Here is a 15,277-nt window from a genome sequence, read left to right as displayed (position 1 = left end):
ATGACAGCTGTTATTCTCTCTTTTGATATTCTTCGGGATCCCTTCTCAATCAAATGTCCTAAATATTTTACTTCTTTCTGGCAGTACTGCAGCTTCTTGGGTGACACCTTATGCCCGTTTTTTCCCCAAATGGTTCAACAATGCAATGGTATCATATTTGCAACTGTCTCTGGTCTTGGATGCAATCAATAAGTCATCGATGTACTGCACAAGAGTGGAATTAAAAGGCAGTACAAGAGGTTCCAAATCCTTTTTTAAGATCTGATTGAAGATAGATGGAGATTCAGAAAACCCTTGAGGGATTCTGCACCAACTGTACACCTTATCTAGGAACTTAAAACTAAACAAAAATTGGCTTTCTTCATGTAGTGGTATTGAAAAAAATGCCTGTGATAGGTCTACTACGGTAAACCATTCAGCATCACAAGGAACTTGGAACATTATTACCGCTGGATTAGGAACTACAGGGCAGCATTTTATCACCATTTCATTTATTTTTCTCAAATCCTGTACAATCTGAATCTTCCCACAGGGTTTCCTCAAACCCATGATAGGTGAGTTGCATGGACTACTCAAAACTTCCTTTAGAACTCCCTGTCTGAGAAAATCTGCAATTATCTGTGTCACCTCAATGAGTATGTCTTGAGTCATGTGATATTGTGGTACTTGTGGGAATACTGCATTTGGTTTTATCTGCACCTTGACTGGTTTAATTCCTTTAATCAAACCAACCTCCTTGCCTGTCAAATCCCACACTTTTTCTGTTGCGGACCCTTGTAGGTCAGCAGGTAAGTCAATTAATGTGAACACCGGAAATAAGGTAATTAGAGGGTAATCTTCGCTCATCTCCTCTCCTCCTATGAGCTGATCCTCTTCACCTTCGTCATCACTGTTTGTCTGAACTTCTATTCCATCGTTGGAACAGGTAATTGAACATTTAGTTTTACATAGTAAGTCCCTTCCCAGTAAGGATACTGGACTTGAGTCGCATACAACAAACCGATGCAGGCCTTGGAAATTTCCAATTTCAACCTGTACTGGATCGGTAATTGGATTTGTCAGATACTGGTTAGCCACACCAACCACTCGTATTGTGCGTCCTGATGAAGGTAATCTTGGTACTTCCACACTACGGACTGTAGAGCGTGTAGCTCCGGTGTCAACCAAAAATGAAACCTTATAGCCCATTACTTTCCCTTCTTCATATGGGCCTCTCTGATCTACTTCTAGTGAGGCTGCTAGCCTACACTCTTCACTGTCTGAACTGTCATCTGACCAATCGTCATTTGTCTCATTTTCACCTCGTAATGGGAACTGCTGTACAGTATTGTTTTGACTCGACATCTGACCCGTGACCTGCTGAGGAAGCATCACCTGTTGCTGACCCATCGGAGCTACAGTTGGCTGCATTTGCTGTCTAGGTACCATAGGAATCTGCTGTTGTATTGGTTGTACTGACACAGTTTGGAAACGTGGCGTCTGTATTTGCTGTATGGGTTGTACCCCTGACATCTGTACCAGATTATTTTGATAATTCTGATTTTGCTGTCTCATTCTTGGACCTCGTTGATTCTGTTGTGCCCCAACATTCATGCGCTGCTGAACTGTACCATCATGCACCATATTTGGACAATCCCGCTTCCAATGACCCATGCCCCCACACGCGTGACATGGTGACATCCGCTTCATTACTTGCCCATCACTTTGCATGACAACATTATTCATGTCTGAATTTCGACTCACAAAACCTCGACCTCTACCTCTCGGCTGTACCTGAAACCCTCCGTTCATTTGCGGGTGCTGATTCATAATTTGTTGAACACCATTTCCCTGAATTCCAGCCTGTGCAGCTCTTATCTGCATCACCATCACCTTTTCCTTCAGCTTTTTCTGCTTCAACTCAATTTCATCACTACAGTATTTCGCATACTGCAGCACCTCATCAATCGGTTTAGCTTGCCAACAAATTAAATGATTCTTAATCATCTGACCAACCTCTGGTCTCAGCCCTTCAACAAATCTGAACACAAGATGATTCATGTCTTTCGGCTCGATCGTTTCAGTACCACTGTAATGTTTAAATGCTTTTAACAATCTCTCATAATAGGCATGTATTGATTCCTTAACTTCTTGTGAAGTCCGGTCGATTTTCTGCCAATCGGTCACCTTTGGTGACAGCTTTTGCTTAAAAAATTCAATTACTTTATGATAATATTTCATCACCTCTTCAGAAGGTGCTCCTGTCACCTTGTCCCTTGCCGGTTCCTTTGTGGGCCAATCCACCCCTCTTTTGCATTCAAGCCATAAATCCGGTGGAACAATAATCTCAAACAAAGTATTCAAGTCCTCCCAGAGACATTTTGCAAGCTTTACGAATCGATCTGTCTGCTGATACCACTCGATCGGTTTCTCTCTCAACCTCGGGTAATCATTTGTAAAGGACAAAATATCTCCCCTGGACCATGGCACATGGACTAAAACACCACCAGCTGTTTCTCTCATGGGCAAGATTTTTACTGAATCTAGATCGTGTGCTGTCGCCGTTTCAATAGATCCTGACCTATCTCTCTTCCCTTTATCCTTTTTCTTTGCCCATCTGTTTTCCCATTTTTCTAATGCTCCCCAGATTTGCGCACTCTGCAGCAATTCTTTCAGGTGTGTTTTCATACCTGCGGATCTCATGTGTTCGAAATCTTTTGTGTCAAAGTCTAATCTGTAACTTTGTTTCAAATGTTTTGTGTTCCCAATATCGATGTTAGTGGAGAAGTGTGGCTCAATGGTTAGAGCGGCAGACCCTGAAGCAGAGATCTGGCTGAAGACCAGGGTTCAAGTCCCGCTTCAGCAGGTCTTGGGCTCAATTCCCCTTGACCAGATAATTCTCGCCTCGGTGCCTAATCTAATTCATGGGTCCCACTCTGCAACTCTGGGCAATAGCTTGCTTAATCTCCACAACGGCCCCAACAGCGCTTGGATGCCTGGCTTCACCCTGGGGGTGCTCAGGAGTGGGCGCCTCACAGGGAAAAGCCAGGAGGGGTTCCATAGCGGTATGAGTACAGCGCCTTGAGACCCTAACGGGTGAGTAGTGCGCTATACAAGTGCTAATTTACATTTACATGTTGTATCTGTCTGCCAAGTTTGTTAATCTCTGGTGTATTTTTCCCACTTCTTTAGTAATCTTAGTGCACAAGTATCTCAGTTCTGCCTCAGTGTAAGATTCTAATCTGTTTACCCCCATAGTTCCTTCTACCAACTCAGCAGCTTCTGCACTTAGCCGTATCAGATTCAGGTATTCATTTTGTTTTTCTTTTTCGGGATTGACTTTGGTTACTGTAGTCGCTGTAGTCTTTTGTGATGCACAGGTTTTCTCTAACCACTCATTTAACTGCTGCACTGTAAAACCCTGCAGTGAAATATTCCCAGTATGTATCATTGGAGTGTATGAGGTGTTTGTACTCATAGTTTGGGGAGTCAAAACTCCCAAACCTGCTTGTCGCATTGCCTCAAGAGGTGCCCCTATTGGACTGAGATCCATTAAGGGTCTTGATTGCTCGGAAACATGCCCTCCCTGGGCCATTATTTGTGGAGTTCTAATAGACCCTCCTCTTATGATTTCATTAGCCATAACTCCCTGTTCGCATGTCCTTGTTTTCTCTTGGGCATATAATGGTACTGGGGGACCAACAGTGATAGGTAGTGATATTGCGGCAGGGGTCTGACCTGATCCCAGGCTTCTGGGAGCTTCAACACCATAAGTCTGCTCCAATAATCCTGGTGCAGGTTCCTTTAAAGGACCCGCTACTGGGTTATACCCCGGTATCAGTTGTGGCGGTTGTGACACTGTGGGGTTGACTCAATCTGAACCAATCTTGGTTTTGTATATATCGGATCTGGTGGCACCCCTAAGTTCGTTGTAGTCTCAAGCACTGGAACATCAGGATTAATTCTTTTTATCTGCGGTGGAGGTTGCAACTGTTTCGGTATGTCTGGAGCAGTGGGTACATTGTCACCATTCTGTATCGAAGCTGTATCACTAGTCTGTACCGTATCAGTGACTCCCTTCTCTTGTGTCTGGTTCCCAGGATCCAAGCTAGTGCTCGGAACATTATCACTCACCGCATAAGGTGGTGGTCTGTCATGTAGTAATCTGTCCATAAACTCCTCATCTTCTGAATCATCCTCTTCTTCCCAGGACCTTTTTTGTTCCTTAACTTTGTCTGAATCTCTGTTAGTTTTGCAAGTAGCCTTCTTTCCCTGTGTCTCTTCTCCCTGTGTTATCGGTGGAAACAGCTTTAACCCATCTACGATTCCCCGTCTCCACATCTTATTCTCGTTGTCCCATCTTGCTTCTGCATAGGATTTTTCTGCCCTAGTCAATCTCCTGTGAAACCTTTCCTGCCTGTGTTTAAGAGCCATTAAATCCCAGATCGCTAGTGCCTCATATTGAGCTGGTCTCGGGGGTGGTTTTTGTGTACTTAGCATCCACCTCAAATTTTCGAAAACTTTTTGATTAAACGTCCCATGTTCCGGAAACGCTAAACACCCTTTTTCTGTCAACTTGCGCCATTGTTTTAACCACAAACACGGTGCAACACCCTTTTCCTCCATAACAGTATATGCTGGAGTACCTTCGGGCGGTGTAGGTTCCCCATCTGTTGCAACGATGTACACATCTCCCCTTAAAGCGCTTTTGAATGCCTTAACAAAGTTCATTTTAATTTTAGATTTAATCAAGAACGGCTTAGTTCCCAGGACACTCTTCACCTGCCCTTTGCTCACCCTATTGCCTCTCACGGACGGCAGCCAATCCGTGCGCGACCCTTCTCAACATCTGACCTATCCCAGCGCGGCACTTCTGACGTCACACTCATACACACTGCAGCTGACAAAGTCTTGCGGCTTATCCACACCTCACTAACTTCTCATACCTCACATAAACTAATGCGATTATTGCAGACACCTTAAATGACAATACAAATCTGCTGATTTACTACAGGAAGGATAACACATTCGCTTCAGAACTTTACAGAGATTTCACTTGAAGCCTCGGCCGCTACTCTCTCCTTCTCAGATCCCACATACGCAAGCAGAATTCGACCCGCAAATCCTACTCTCGACTTGTCAATGACTCCCTCTAGTGCACTTTAGAGCTTGTCAAATCTCCATCGAAGGTTTCATACATACGTTATGACTCAAGCTTGACTTGTCAACCACGCCCGATTGACCTATTAAACCACGCAGATTACAACATAAACCATATTTTTCATCTTACTCCGGAGTCTTAGACCTCAACAGGTCCGTACCTTGACCAACCACATGGATAATTTTTCGAACAATAAGCGCTGCATTCACATGAAGTACGCCGACTTCCCTACTCTCATACTGTGGAGTACGCCCACTCCTGCTAAACGACACTTAATTTTGACCTAAGCACACAATCTTCACAATCTCCTGCAAGTTGCATAAGCTTTTGAGCAAGCGCAAAGATCCTAACCACACATACCATGACGCCGAGAACATTCCCAACTCATCTTAGGCAGGCTCCGAGATCCCAGGAGAGCCTATGGTGTACCTAGCCACTCATTCCTTTGCCAAATTTCATCATATATAAAAACAAATTAACCACAAAAACTCCGTCCTAGGGCCCCCAAGGGCCAAACCCGAACTCTGCTACCAAAACTGTTAACGCGTCCGTCTATGTCAATTTATACACATCAGGACTCGTTTTAGGTCGATGAACCTTTTGACCCAGTGGTGAGTCTCCGTAGGACCAGATTACCAAACATCAATTATGTTTCACAATAACCATTAATGAACCTTCGGCGCATTTATTAATTCTCAGACTCAAATAATCACACCTTGAAGAAAGATTTTGTGAATTTATTCCCTATTGATTACAATCTAATATTAAACGTATTAGTCTCTAACCCAAGAGACATAAAAGCATAATCACAGAGTGGCAATTATAATAAACTTTCAAGAATGCGATAATCAAGATCATAGGATAGATATAACAGCAGAGATTAAACCACGGTGCATGATAAACATCAGAATATCAGTTCAGCATAGCTTCATGTCAGTCACGTCAGTTTCGTCAGTCAATTGAATACCTCTCCTAACCTCAAATTAGCATTAGCATGTTGGGCTTCATGCAAAACAATTTAGAACATCAATTTGGAAAACATCTAACTAAATAATTAATTAAATATACAGCAGTTGGTACCTAGAAAGAAAAGGCATAGCAATTCTGTTAGCAATAATATTTACCCTCCTCAAGTTTTGTCAGCATACAGGATCAGTCTTCGTCTTCAGGACATCAGTTGGTTCACCGTCAATCTAACTAAAGAGAATCATGGATCACTTTCCTCATATGGAGGACAGTGTAATAGGGCAGTCTATGGATTGTAATACTTTGTCTAAGTCTCAAATCACCAAATAGAGTGACCGAGTTTCTGGATGCAATCGATGTCATCCCTTCCTAACTGAACTTCGTCCTCTGTGTCATGAGTTTTTATCCCCTTTTCTTACCCATTCCCCCACAATTCTATTGGTTAATAACTACACCCCATCATTGGTAACCAATCAAATTATTCATTAAGTAATGCATTTGTCATTCTAAGATATTTTGTCATCTTCCAGTTGGTCTTTATAATCAGCATTTTCGTAGGTGGTACGTCCGGGGTTACTTCACCATCTTGGCACACGTCTCGGGTCAGGAGTTCTTCTCTCCTCGTCTCATTGTCCTTGAAAGTGTCCATTACTGTTTCGAAGCACATATCTCTATACTCAAAGCTAGTAGAATGCGGATGGGAAGTTTTGTTAATGTTTCATTTCAATATAGAAGAGAACAATAGCTGGGTCATAGTTCTTTTGCGAGTCCGCATGGAGAAAAGCAGGAAAAATAGATTTTAAATGAGTTACACAGCTAGTTCGCGACTTATGCTAACTTAAGGCACACGATTCTAATGAATGCAGTTCAGCTTATAATACTACATATAACTGAAGATAATTATTATTTTAGCATTAACATTCATTCATGAGCAAAACTTATACCTTTATTTAATATATTCTAAGACTGTTTTAGTCAAATGTAAGCATTACACGTCTATAATATATAATATTAAAACTACGCTCTCTCAGGGGGAATGCGCGGGAGGGTTCACGTTTCACCGCATATTGCAATCCTAAAGATCTGTCTCTAGGAGGCTTTTCGGAGTTCACCCAGTTGCTTTTCAAGGCCCCCTCACACTAATCCTCTTGATGGGGCTGCTAAGAAATGTCTTTACAATTATTAGCAGTGTCCCGCGAGGCCTTGTCCAGTGTGCTTTATAATTACAATTCGCCGTTGTCTTATGTATAAACTGCACACATTTTTTTTCCTCATTTTGATCTGGCACGTGATCTAGTAAGAGTTAAAAGTAACAGTACAGTATCCATGTTGCTATACATATATTCACGAGATTTTGCGTTTCTCTCATACTGTAGTAGCCTTGATTATTTATTTTTTCATGAAATTTTGTTTAAATGGGCTCACACTTTTATAGAATTGTTCGTGAGACTATTAATCAGTATGTACTTTAGTGAGTGAAGAGCCCATTGAAGCTCCTACTCCGGGGTCTCTCGGACTGCAGTTAGAGCATAAACCCGGAGTTGTTGCTTTTGAATGTGATTACGTGATTAAGGTTTCGTGTCTAGTTTGCTGCTCAGGACAACGGGACCATTGCCCGAGGCACTTCGATATCACCTACGCCCCGCGCCAGGACACACCAACCTCCTAGTCCTTAGCCGTTCGTTTTTAAGATCGCCCACATATGCACTAATTTTTAAGAATGTGCTGGGTTAAAATGTACCATCAAAATATTCAATAAAATCTGGACTAGATCGAAAGGTGCTTTCAAACCTGTTTATCAGATGCTCACTGAGTTTGCAGCAGCCTTCTGTGCCTGAATGCTTAGTATACGCTGCCATCTAGTGGATTTATATGGAATACTTGGAGTACACCGCAGGTCCCTACCGGAGGGGACTGTACTATGCAGGAACCGTGCAGTCCTCTCCTTGTCATCCGTAACATCAGGTTAAGGAATCGTTGGTTCAGTGCGAGACTGCGAATCAGTCAGTAACTGGTAACTCCGCTTTCTCACGTCATTTGAGCAGGAGGATAATTTTTTTTTTAACCGGTTGCGCATGCGCGAGTCGGATTTTTAAGGTTGATTTTTTCCAGTGTTGGTTAAGAGCCATCATCAACGCAAATAATATTTAATTATCCCTGTCCCCGCCGCCCCACTCAAAGCAATACGTAGATGCTAAGTACTTCGGGCGAGAAAGGCTTTAGGCTTCCTACTCACTTGTCTCTGGCATATTCAGTGAATTCACCGCCCTTCTGCTTTAGAGGGACTGCAATCCTCATGAGGGCCTGCTTGACGTGGTTACTGTACCGCACAGTAGTGCCGGAATAAAGACTTAATAATACAAGAATTTTGTGTTTTTCACAATTATATCGGTTGTTGTTGATTTCTCTTCTTCAGAGCTCAGAGAAGATGGATTCCATCCACCAAACTATTTGGTCCAGGGAGTCAAAGCATTGGTAACTGCGCTGAAATCCTGGATGAAGAAAGAAGTAAGTAAAAATGTTATAGAACATACAAAGTTATGCAAACATCCACGACAAGCCTGTAATGGTTGCTGCAAATACCATGCAACCCTGCAGGCTGTTAAACACTGAAAAGGCCATTTTAATGCACTTCTCCTGTCAGCTGGAGTAGAATTTAATTGGCCCTATCAATTGTGCTAACTTCTTTTAATCATTTCATACTACATTGTTAAAGAAATCTTCAATTCTAATATACCATTGACTGAAAAAAAAAATCCATCTCTATTTACCTTAAAAGTATTTTTTATCTTTTTTCCGCTGTCTTCTAAGAATCATTTTCACATGCCTTTTCAAACTTAAACAACATTTCTGAATCACTTTTGACACCCTCAATGTTATATTTCTAACTATATGTGCCTTTATATAAAGAAGTAATTTCCACCCTTTTGGGGAAATTGATTCTTTAATAAAGACATCAATACATGAGCTCTCCAGGCATTGCTGTTGCCTCTTACAAACTTTAAATGCAAACTTAGGTCTCACCTTCCTTGTTATACATTATTAACCATGGTGCATCCTATAACATGTTTGCTCTATTTAAATGTATTTACGATAAGGTGCATCCTTTTCTGTTGTTCCCACTCCTACATGTTATTCTTTACTTTTCACTTCAAGTTTATTCCTTCCTTTTACGACCACTATTGTGATATTTTTTTTAAAGGTTTTCAATTATCAGTAGAAATAAGTGATATATAAAGTATGTCTAGATACTCTTCTTAAGACTAAACCTGAAAAACGGTATGTTGAAAAGGTAGTGTTTATATTTGCAGGTTGAAGCCCACATTTCCATCACTTAGAGAAGCCTTGTTTGGTTAACAGAACTTTTCAAACATGCATTTACAGGGAGTGCAGAATTATTAGGCAAGTTGTATTTTTGAGGATTAATTTTATTATTGAACAACAACCATGTTCTCAATGAACCCAAAAAACTCATTAATATCAAAACTGAATATTTTTGGAAGTAGTTTTTAGTTTGTTTTTAGTTTTAGCTATGTTAGGGGGATATCGGTGTGTGCAGGTGACTATCACTGTGCATAATTATTAGGCAACTTAACAAAAAAAAATATATACCCATTTCAATTATTTATCATTACCAGTGAAACCAATATAACATCTCAACATTCACAAATATACATTTCTGACATTCAAAAACAAAACAAAAACAAATCAGTGACCAATATAGCCACCTTTCTTTGCAAGGACACTCAAAAGCCTGCCATCCATGGATTCTGTCAGTGTTTTGATCTGTTCACCATCAACATTGCGTGCAGCAGCAACCACAGCCTCCCAGACACTGTTCCGAGAGGTGTACTGTTTTCCCTCCTTGTAAATCTCACATTTGATGATGGACCACAGGTTCTCAATGGGGTTCAGATCAGGTGAACAAGGATGCCATGTCATTAGATTTCCTTCTTTTATACCCTTTCTTGCCAGCCACGCTGTGGAGTACTTGGACGCGTGTGATGGAGCATTGTCCTGCATGAAAATCATGTTTTTCTTGAAGGATGCAGACTTCTTCCTGTACCACTGCTTGAAGAAGGTGTCTTCCAGGAACTGGCAGTAGGACTGGGAGTTGAGCTTGACTCCATCCTCAACCCGAAAAGGCCCCACAAGCTCATCTTTGATGATACCAGCCCAAACCAGTACTCCACCTCCACCTTGCTGGCGTCTGAGTCGGACTGGAGCTCTCTGCCCTTTACCAATCCAGCCACGGGCCCATCCATCTGGCCCATCAAGACTCACTCTCATTTCATCAGTCCATAAAACCTTAGAAAAATCAGTCTTGAGATATTTCTTGGCCCAGTCTTGACGTTTCAGCTTGTGTGTCTTGTTCAGTGGTGGTCGTCTTTCAGCCTTTCTTACCTTGGCCATGTCTCTGAGTATTGCACACCTTGTGCTTTTGGGCACTCCAGTGATGTTGCAGCTCTGAAATATGGCCAAACTGGTGGCAAGTGGCATCGTGGCAGCTGCACGCTTGACTTTTCTCAGTTCATGGGCAGTTATTTTGCGCCTTGGTTTTTCCACACGCTTCTTGCGACCCTGTTGACTATTTTGAATGAAACGCTTGATTGTTCGATGATCACGCTTCAGAAGCTTTGCAATTTTAAGAGTGCTGCATCCCTCTGCAAGATATCTCACTATTTTTGACTTTTCTGAGCCTGTCAAGTCCTTCTTTTGACCCATTTTGCCAAAGGAAAGGAAGTTGCCTAATAATTATGCACACCTGATATAGGGTGTTGATGTCATTAGACCACACCCCTTCTCATTACAGAGATGCACATCACCTAATATGCTTAATTGGTAGTAGGCTTTCGAGCCTATACAGCTTGGAGTAAGACAACATGCATAAAGAGGATGATGTGGTCAAAATACTCATTTGCCTAATAATTCTGCACTCCCTGTATTGTGAATCAGAGTTTTGTGTAATCAGACTTCAAGAGAAACACACCTCTCCACCTCCCCAATCAAACTCCCACCCTTTATGTAGAGAAAACAATGTAATTTGAAAATATTACAATGTTAGAAAAACAAAAACATAACAATTAAACGCTCCCATTGCATTGTATAAATGACAAGCGGCAAAACCACCGTTGATCATTCTGCAGACTGTTTCATGTTGGAAGGGAGGTGCTCTGGTGGTTCAGTACGGATTGCATAGGAATAATCGAATTGTATCCAAGAGAGGAATGGCAAATCGATACATTGTTGAAGAACAAAAGCATTTTTGGCTTCTGCCTTCCTGTGGTAATACACAGTTGCTTTCTCATTTACCTTCCGGCATTAGCAGGCCCTGAATATTAAAAAAAAAAAAAAAAAAGCAGCATTATTGCAGATTCCAGTTGTACTGCTAGGCAGTCCACCTGGATGCAATAATTCCATATAGTAAACCAGGTGGCTGATGTCCACTAGTTTGTTGCTGAGAACATGACAAACATGTAAACGCTTCCTGTCTTAGCCGTTCGTTTGTGTGTGTTTTAATATTTATTGAAGCTGTTCGTGCACCACAGAAACAGTAATTGTAGTCATTCCTCTTCCCGTGGAGCTGTCTTGGCTCAGATCCCATATAACAATGATTTATTAGAATGGTAACGTTGCTACGTATGATAGGTGCAGGTATATCATCAGTTGTGTTGGGGGATGAGAGGGGACGGGTGTGCTCACGTTAAAGCCTTTAAACTGTATGCAGGCCGGGCTGGGGCAGGAGCTGTTACATTTGGAGTCAAAGGTTGTAGCTCATCAACAGCCACAGTATGTGCACGTGCTTCATCCTTTACAGTCCACATGTATCCTCAAGAACAGGGGTGTTTGCAGACTTCCTGTCTGTGCGACAACAGGTGTGCGCCCACCTCAGGCGCGTTTCGGAGTATCTCCAGGGTTAGGTAGAGCTCTGTATGTAGATTGGGCGCGAATTCATTGGTCCTGACGAATTCCACTGATCCACGAAGGGGCTACAATAAGCAAGAAACATGTTGCCCCAGATTAGATGCTAAGGAACATTATTTCCCAAAGATTGCCATTGTTTTTAATCTTAACAAAAACCTTCAGTGATTAAATGGAATATGTTGGAGGTTTCTTTAGTTAATTTTAACTCTTTCACCTATTTCTCCTGCCAATCTATTTTGCACACACAAGTCTAGGAATTTAGATTTTTTTTTACTTATTTTGGAAAAAAAAAGGACCTCTGGCACCAAGCCCCCATTGGATCCCTGTTGGGCATTTCAGTGACATCCCGATGAGGAGAATAAGCCCAGTGATGAAGCAAGCCACCAGTTGGTGGGTGAGGTCTCTTGCTCCTCAACATTATTTCTATTTCTGACCTTCATATGATCCACTTATGGAAATAGATAATTTGGACCTTCTCGGAACTGCATATCATGAGGATTGATAAATCTGTACCCAGCAGGCCATAGGATAGAAACCCAGAACGTTCAGAGCTGCATATTCCTTTGAGGAAGATGAAACCAGTGCCAAGTTTGGTAATGGTCATACTTGCTTGTTTTGTTTGTGGTCGGCACCATACAGGTGGAAGTTTAATTCACTTTGGACCTAACCAGTCTGCTAGAATTGTTATTTTAAGCTACATGTTGGCAAGCAGTTTCGAAAAATCACTTATGTTGAACGTAATTGCATATGTGCAGTGTTGAGTCTGAACAACTAGAAACACTCTCTCTTTTGTCTGTACACTTTCCTATTAGCTTGGGGAAGGTGGCAGCTTAATCTTGTGATTTCTGCAAAGGTAAGTGAAATGTCTTTCTTGTTGATACATGTGTGTGGGTCACACAATTCTTTTGACAGCTGTGGCACATTTTATTTTTAGAAAACATATTGTATCTTGAACTAAAGGCTCTATCCCATGAACACAGCTATCATCTGTGCCCCATCAGTTCAGCATCACTGTGTATATTTCACTGTTGTGCTAAACACAATCCTCAGAATTGGCTTTATCAAGCAGTGCATACCTGTTCATAACCCTAGTCCACGTTCTTCAGCAGGCTCCTACCTTCCTGTGGTCTTTTAACTCTGCTTTTTGATGCATCATCTCACTACTTGAAACCCTCATCTTCCTTTGGTATGTGGCATCTCACCCTCTCATCTTTCTTAAGTATCGCCTTACTGGCTGTCGTCCTCCTCTACTCCTCTCCTGAGTAGTCCTGTTTTCTTCAATCTTCATCGTTTGGTTTCTCATTTAGTCCAACACTGGCTGCAGTCTTCTCTATCAGTGACTATCTGGCTGCCTCATCTGCCCTCTTGCATAGTGTCTTACTCGCGTCTCATCATTCGCTGCTTTCATGCGCGGGCTCTCACCGGCCGCACTCCTCATCCTCTGCTCGACTTCCGCCCTCAGACACTGCTTTCTTGTGCGGTCTCCCTGCCTGCAGTCCGCATCCGCTTCCTTTTGTGGAATGTCTTACTGACTGCATACTGCTTCCTTACCTTCCTTATGTCCATAAGTCTCTAAACTTCCTCACTTTTCTTCTTCATTCTCAACTTTAATAGTGTTACTTGCTGCAGACTTCATCCTCTACTTCAGGATCTCATCAGCTTAGTTCCATAGCTCTGTCTACAGCCTTCATTCTCATTCTCTCCTTTCTTTCATGCTTTGACGCTGGCAGCGGCCTCCGCCCCTTCTTTCTTGTAGTGGCTCTCCAATCCTCCTCCTCTGCTTTCTTGTTTAGTCTCATTGGCAATCAATCAATCAAAGATTTATAAAGCGCGCTACTCACCCGTCAGGGTCTCAAGGCGCTGCAGTCTCATCAATCAGTGACTAGCTGGCTGCATCGTCTGCCCTCTTGGATAGTGTCTTACTTGCGTCTGTTGTCATTAGCTCATGCTCTACTTCAGGATCTCATCAGCTTAATTTCATATCTCTGTCTACAACCTTCATTCTCAATCTCTCCTTTCTTTAGTACTTTCTCACTGGCAGCGGCCTCCGCCCCTTCTTTCTTGTGGTGTCTCATTTTCTGCAATTCTCCTCCTCTGCTCTCTTGTTTAGTCTCATTGGCTGAAGTTCTCTCCTCTTCATCAGTGTCTGCCTGCATGCTGCAGTGTTCAGTGTTTCATTGCGTGTAGCTATCATTCTCTGCATCCCTTCTTCTCTTTCGGTGTTCTCTTCTAAGCCCGCTTCCTTGCCTTTCATCTGCAGTCTCCGCTCTCTCCTTTCTTATGCAGTGTTACTGTGTAATCCTCAACCTCTGCTGACTTCTGCAGAGACATGCTGGCTGCAAACCTCGTGTTCGTTATTTACTAGACTTATATTTTCACAGGCAGTGTTTTGTTCTCTATTTGACAGTGCCTCTTTCACGGTTTGTTATTCTCCCCCGTTTCTTGAACACCGCCACACAGACTGCATTCACAGCCTTAGTTTTATTTATTTGTTATGTTTATAAAGGATCACATGCTGCAGAAAGCCACTTCCGAGAGCTAAAGAAGACATTGCATCAAAACTGACTAGCCCAGCTTAAAGAAGCATGAATTACATGCATAGCTTGAGATATATTTAGTGTATTTTGTAGGCATCCTGAATCGGTGAGCCCCAGAAAGAGCACCCTAGAGGTCCGTTGCTTTTTCATTAACCATTGTCTCCGAATTTTCTAATTTGTGGCTTTTGTGGGGAAGTTGGAGCGCCTTCATGGGTTTTCTGTGCAGGATCAGTCTACAGCCTTGTGTTATGCTTCCTCGTGCAGTATCCTCCACTGCGGTCTGCCTAGTTCTCTTGTATGCAATCTTGCAGTGTCTGCCCAGTATTCAAGGTTCCCATAGGCGGTATCCTCAAGTGCTGTCGTCATTCTGTCTAAATTCACTCTTTTTTTTTTTTTTTTTTTTCTTTTATAGCATGCCACTGTCTGCAGTCACCAATCATTTTTACGCATTTTAACATCCACCTTCCTGTCTTTAATTTCCCATGTCTCACTATTTTTCATCCTTGCCTTAGATTGTTCCACAATTCCCTTGTGCACATTTTCAGTGTCCCTCTTTTCCATCATTTGTTATGCAGAATCTCGTAATTGTCTGTCGTTTTTAGGTCGAGCATGGCAGCGCGTAAGTGCTTTGAAGTTTTACAATCTGTGGGCTTTTAACCACGCCCACCACACGCCCATCACTACCACTCGTTCGTGGCTTGCCTTTAAA

General features: G+C 42.2%; 1 protein-coding gene across 2 annotated transcripts in view; it reads left to right on the top strand.

Annotated features, from left to right (window-relative positions):
- KDM7A (lysine demethylase 7A) overlaps positions 1 to 15,277 on the top strand; it is a 354,974-nt gene that overhangs the window by 158,969 nt on the left and 180,728 nt on the right. For both annotated transcript variants that reach the window (XM_069227885.1, XM_069227884.1), the window contains exon 10: positions 8,523 to 8,614. In XM_069227885.1, the coding sequence (XP_069083986.1) occupies positions 8,523 to 8,614 (92 nt within the window). The remainder of the gene's footprint in view (positions 1 to 8,522; positions 8,615 to 15,277) is intronic.

This window comes from Pleurodeles waltl, chromosome 4_1 (assembly GCF_031143425.1).
Source record: "Pleurodeles waltl isolate 20211129_DDA chromosome 4_1, aPleWal1.hap1.20221129, whole genome shotgun sequence".
Classification (NCBI taxonomy): domain Eukaryota; kingdom Metazoa; phylum Chordata; class Amphibia; order Caudata; family Salamandridae; genus Pleurodeles; species Pleurodeles waltl.
The sequence above is the reverse complement of the archived record's forward strand: the minus strand, read 5'-3'. Positions and strand labels throughout refer to the sequence as shown.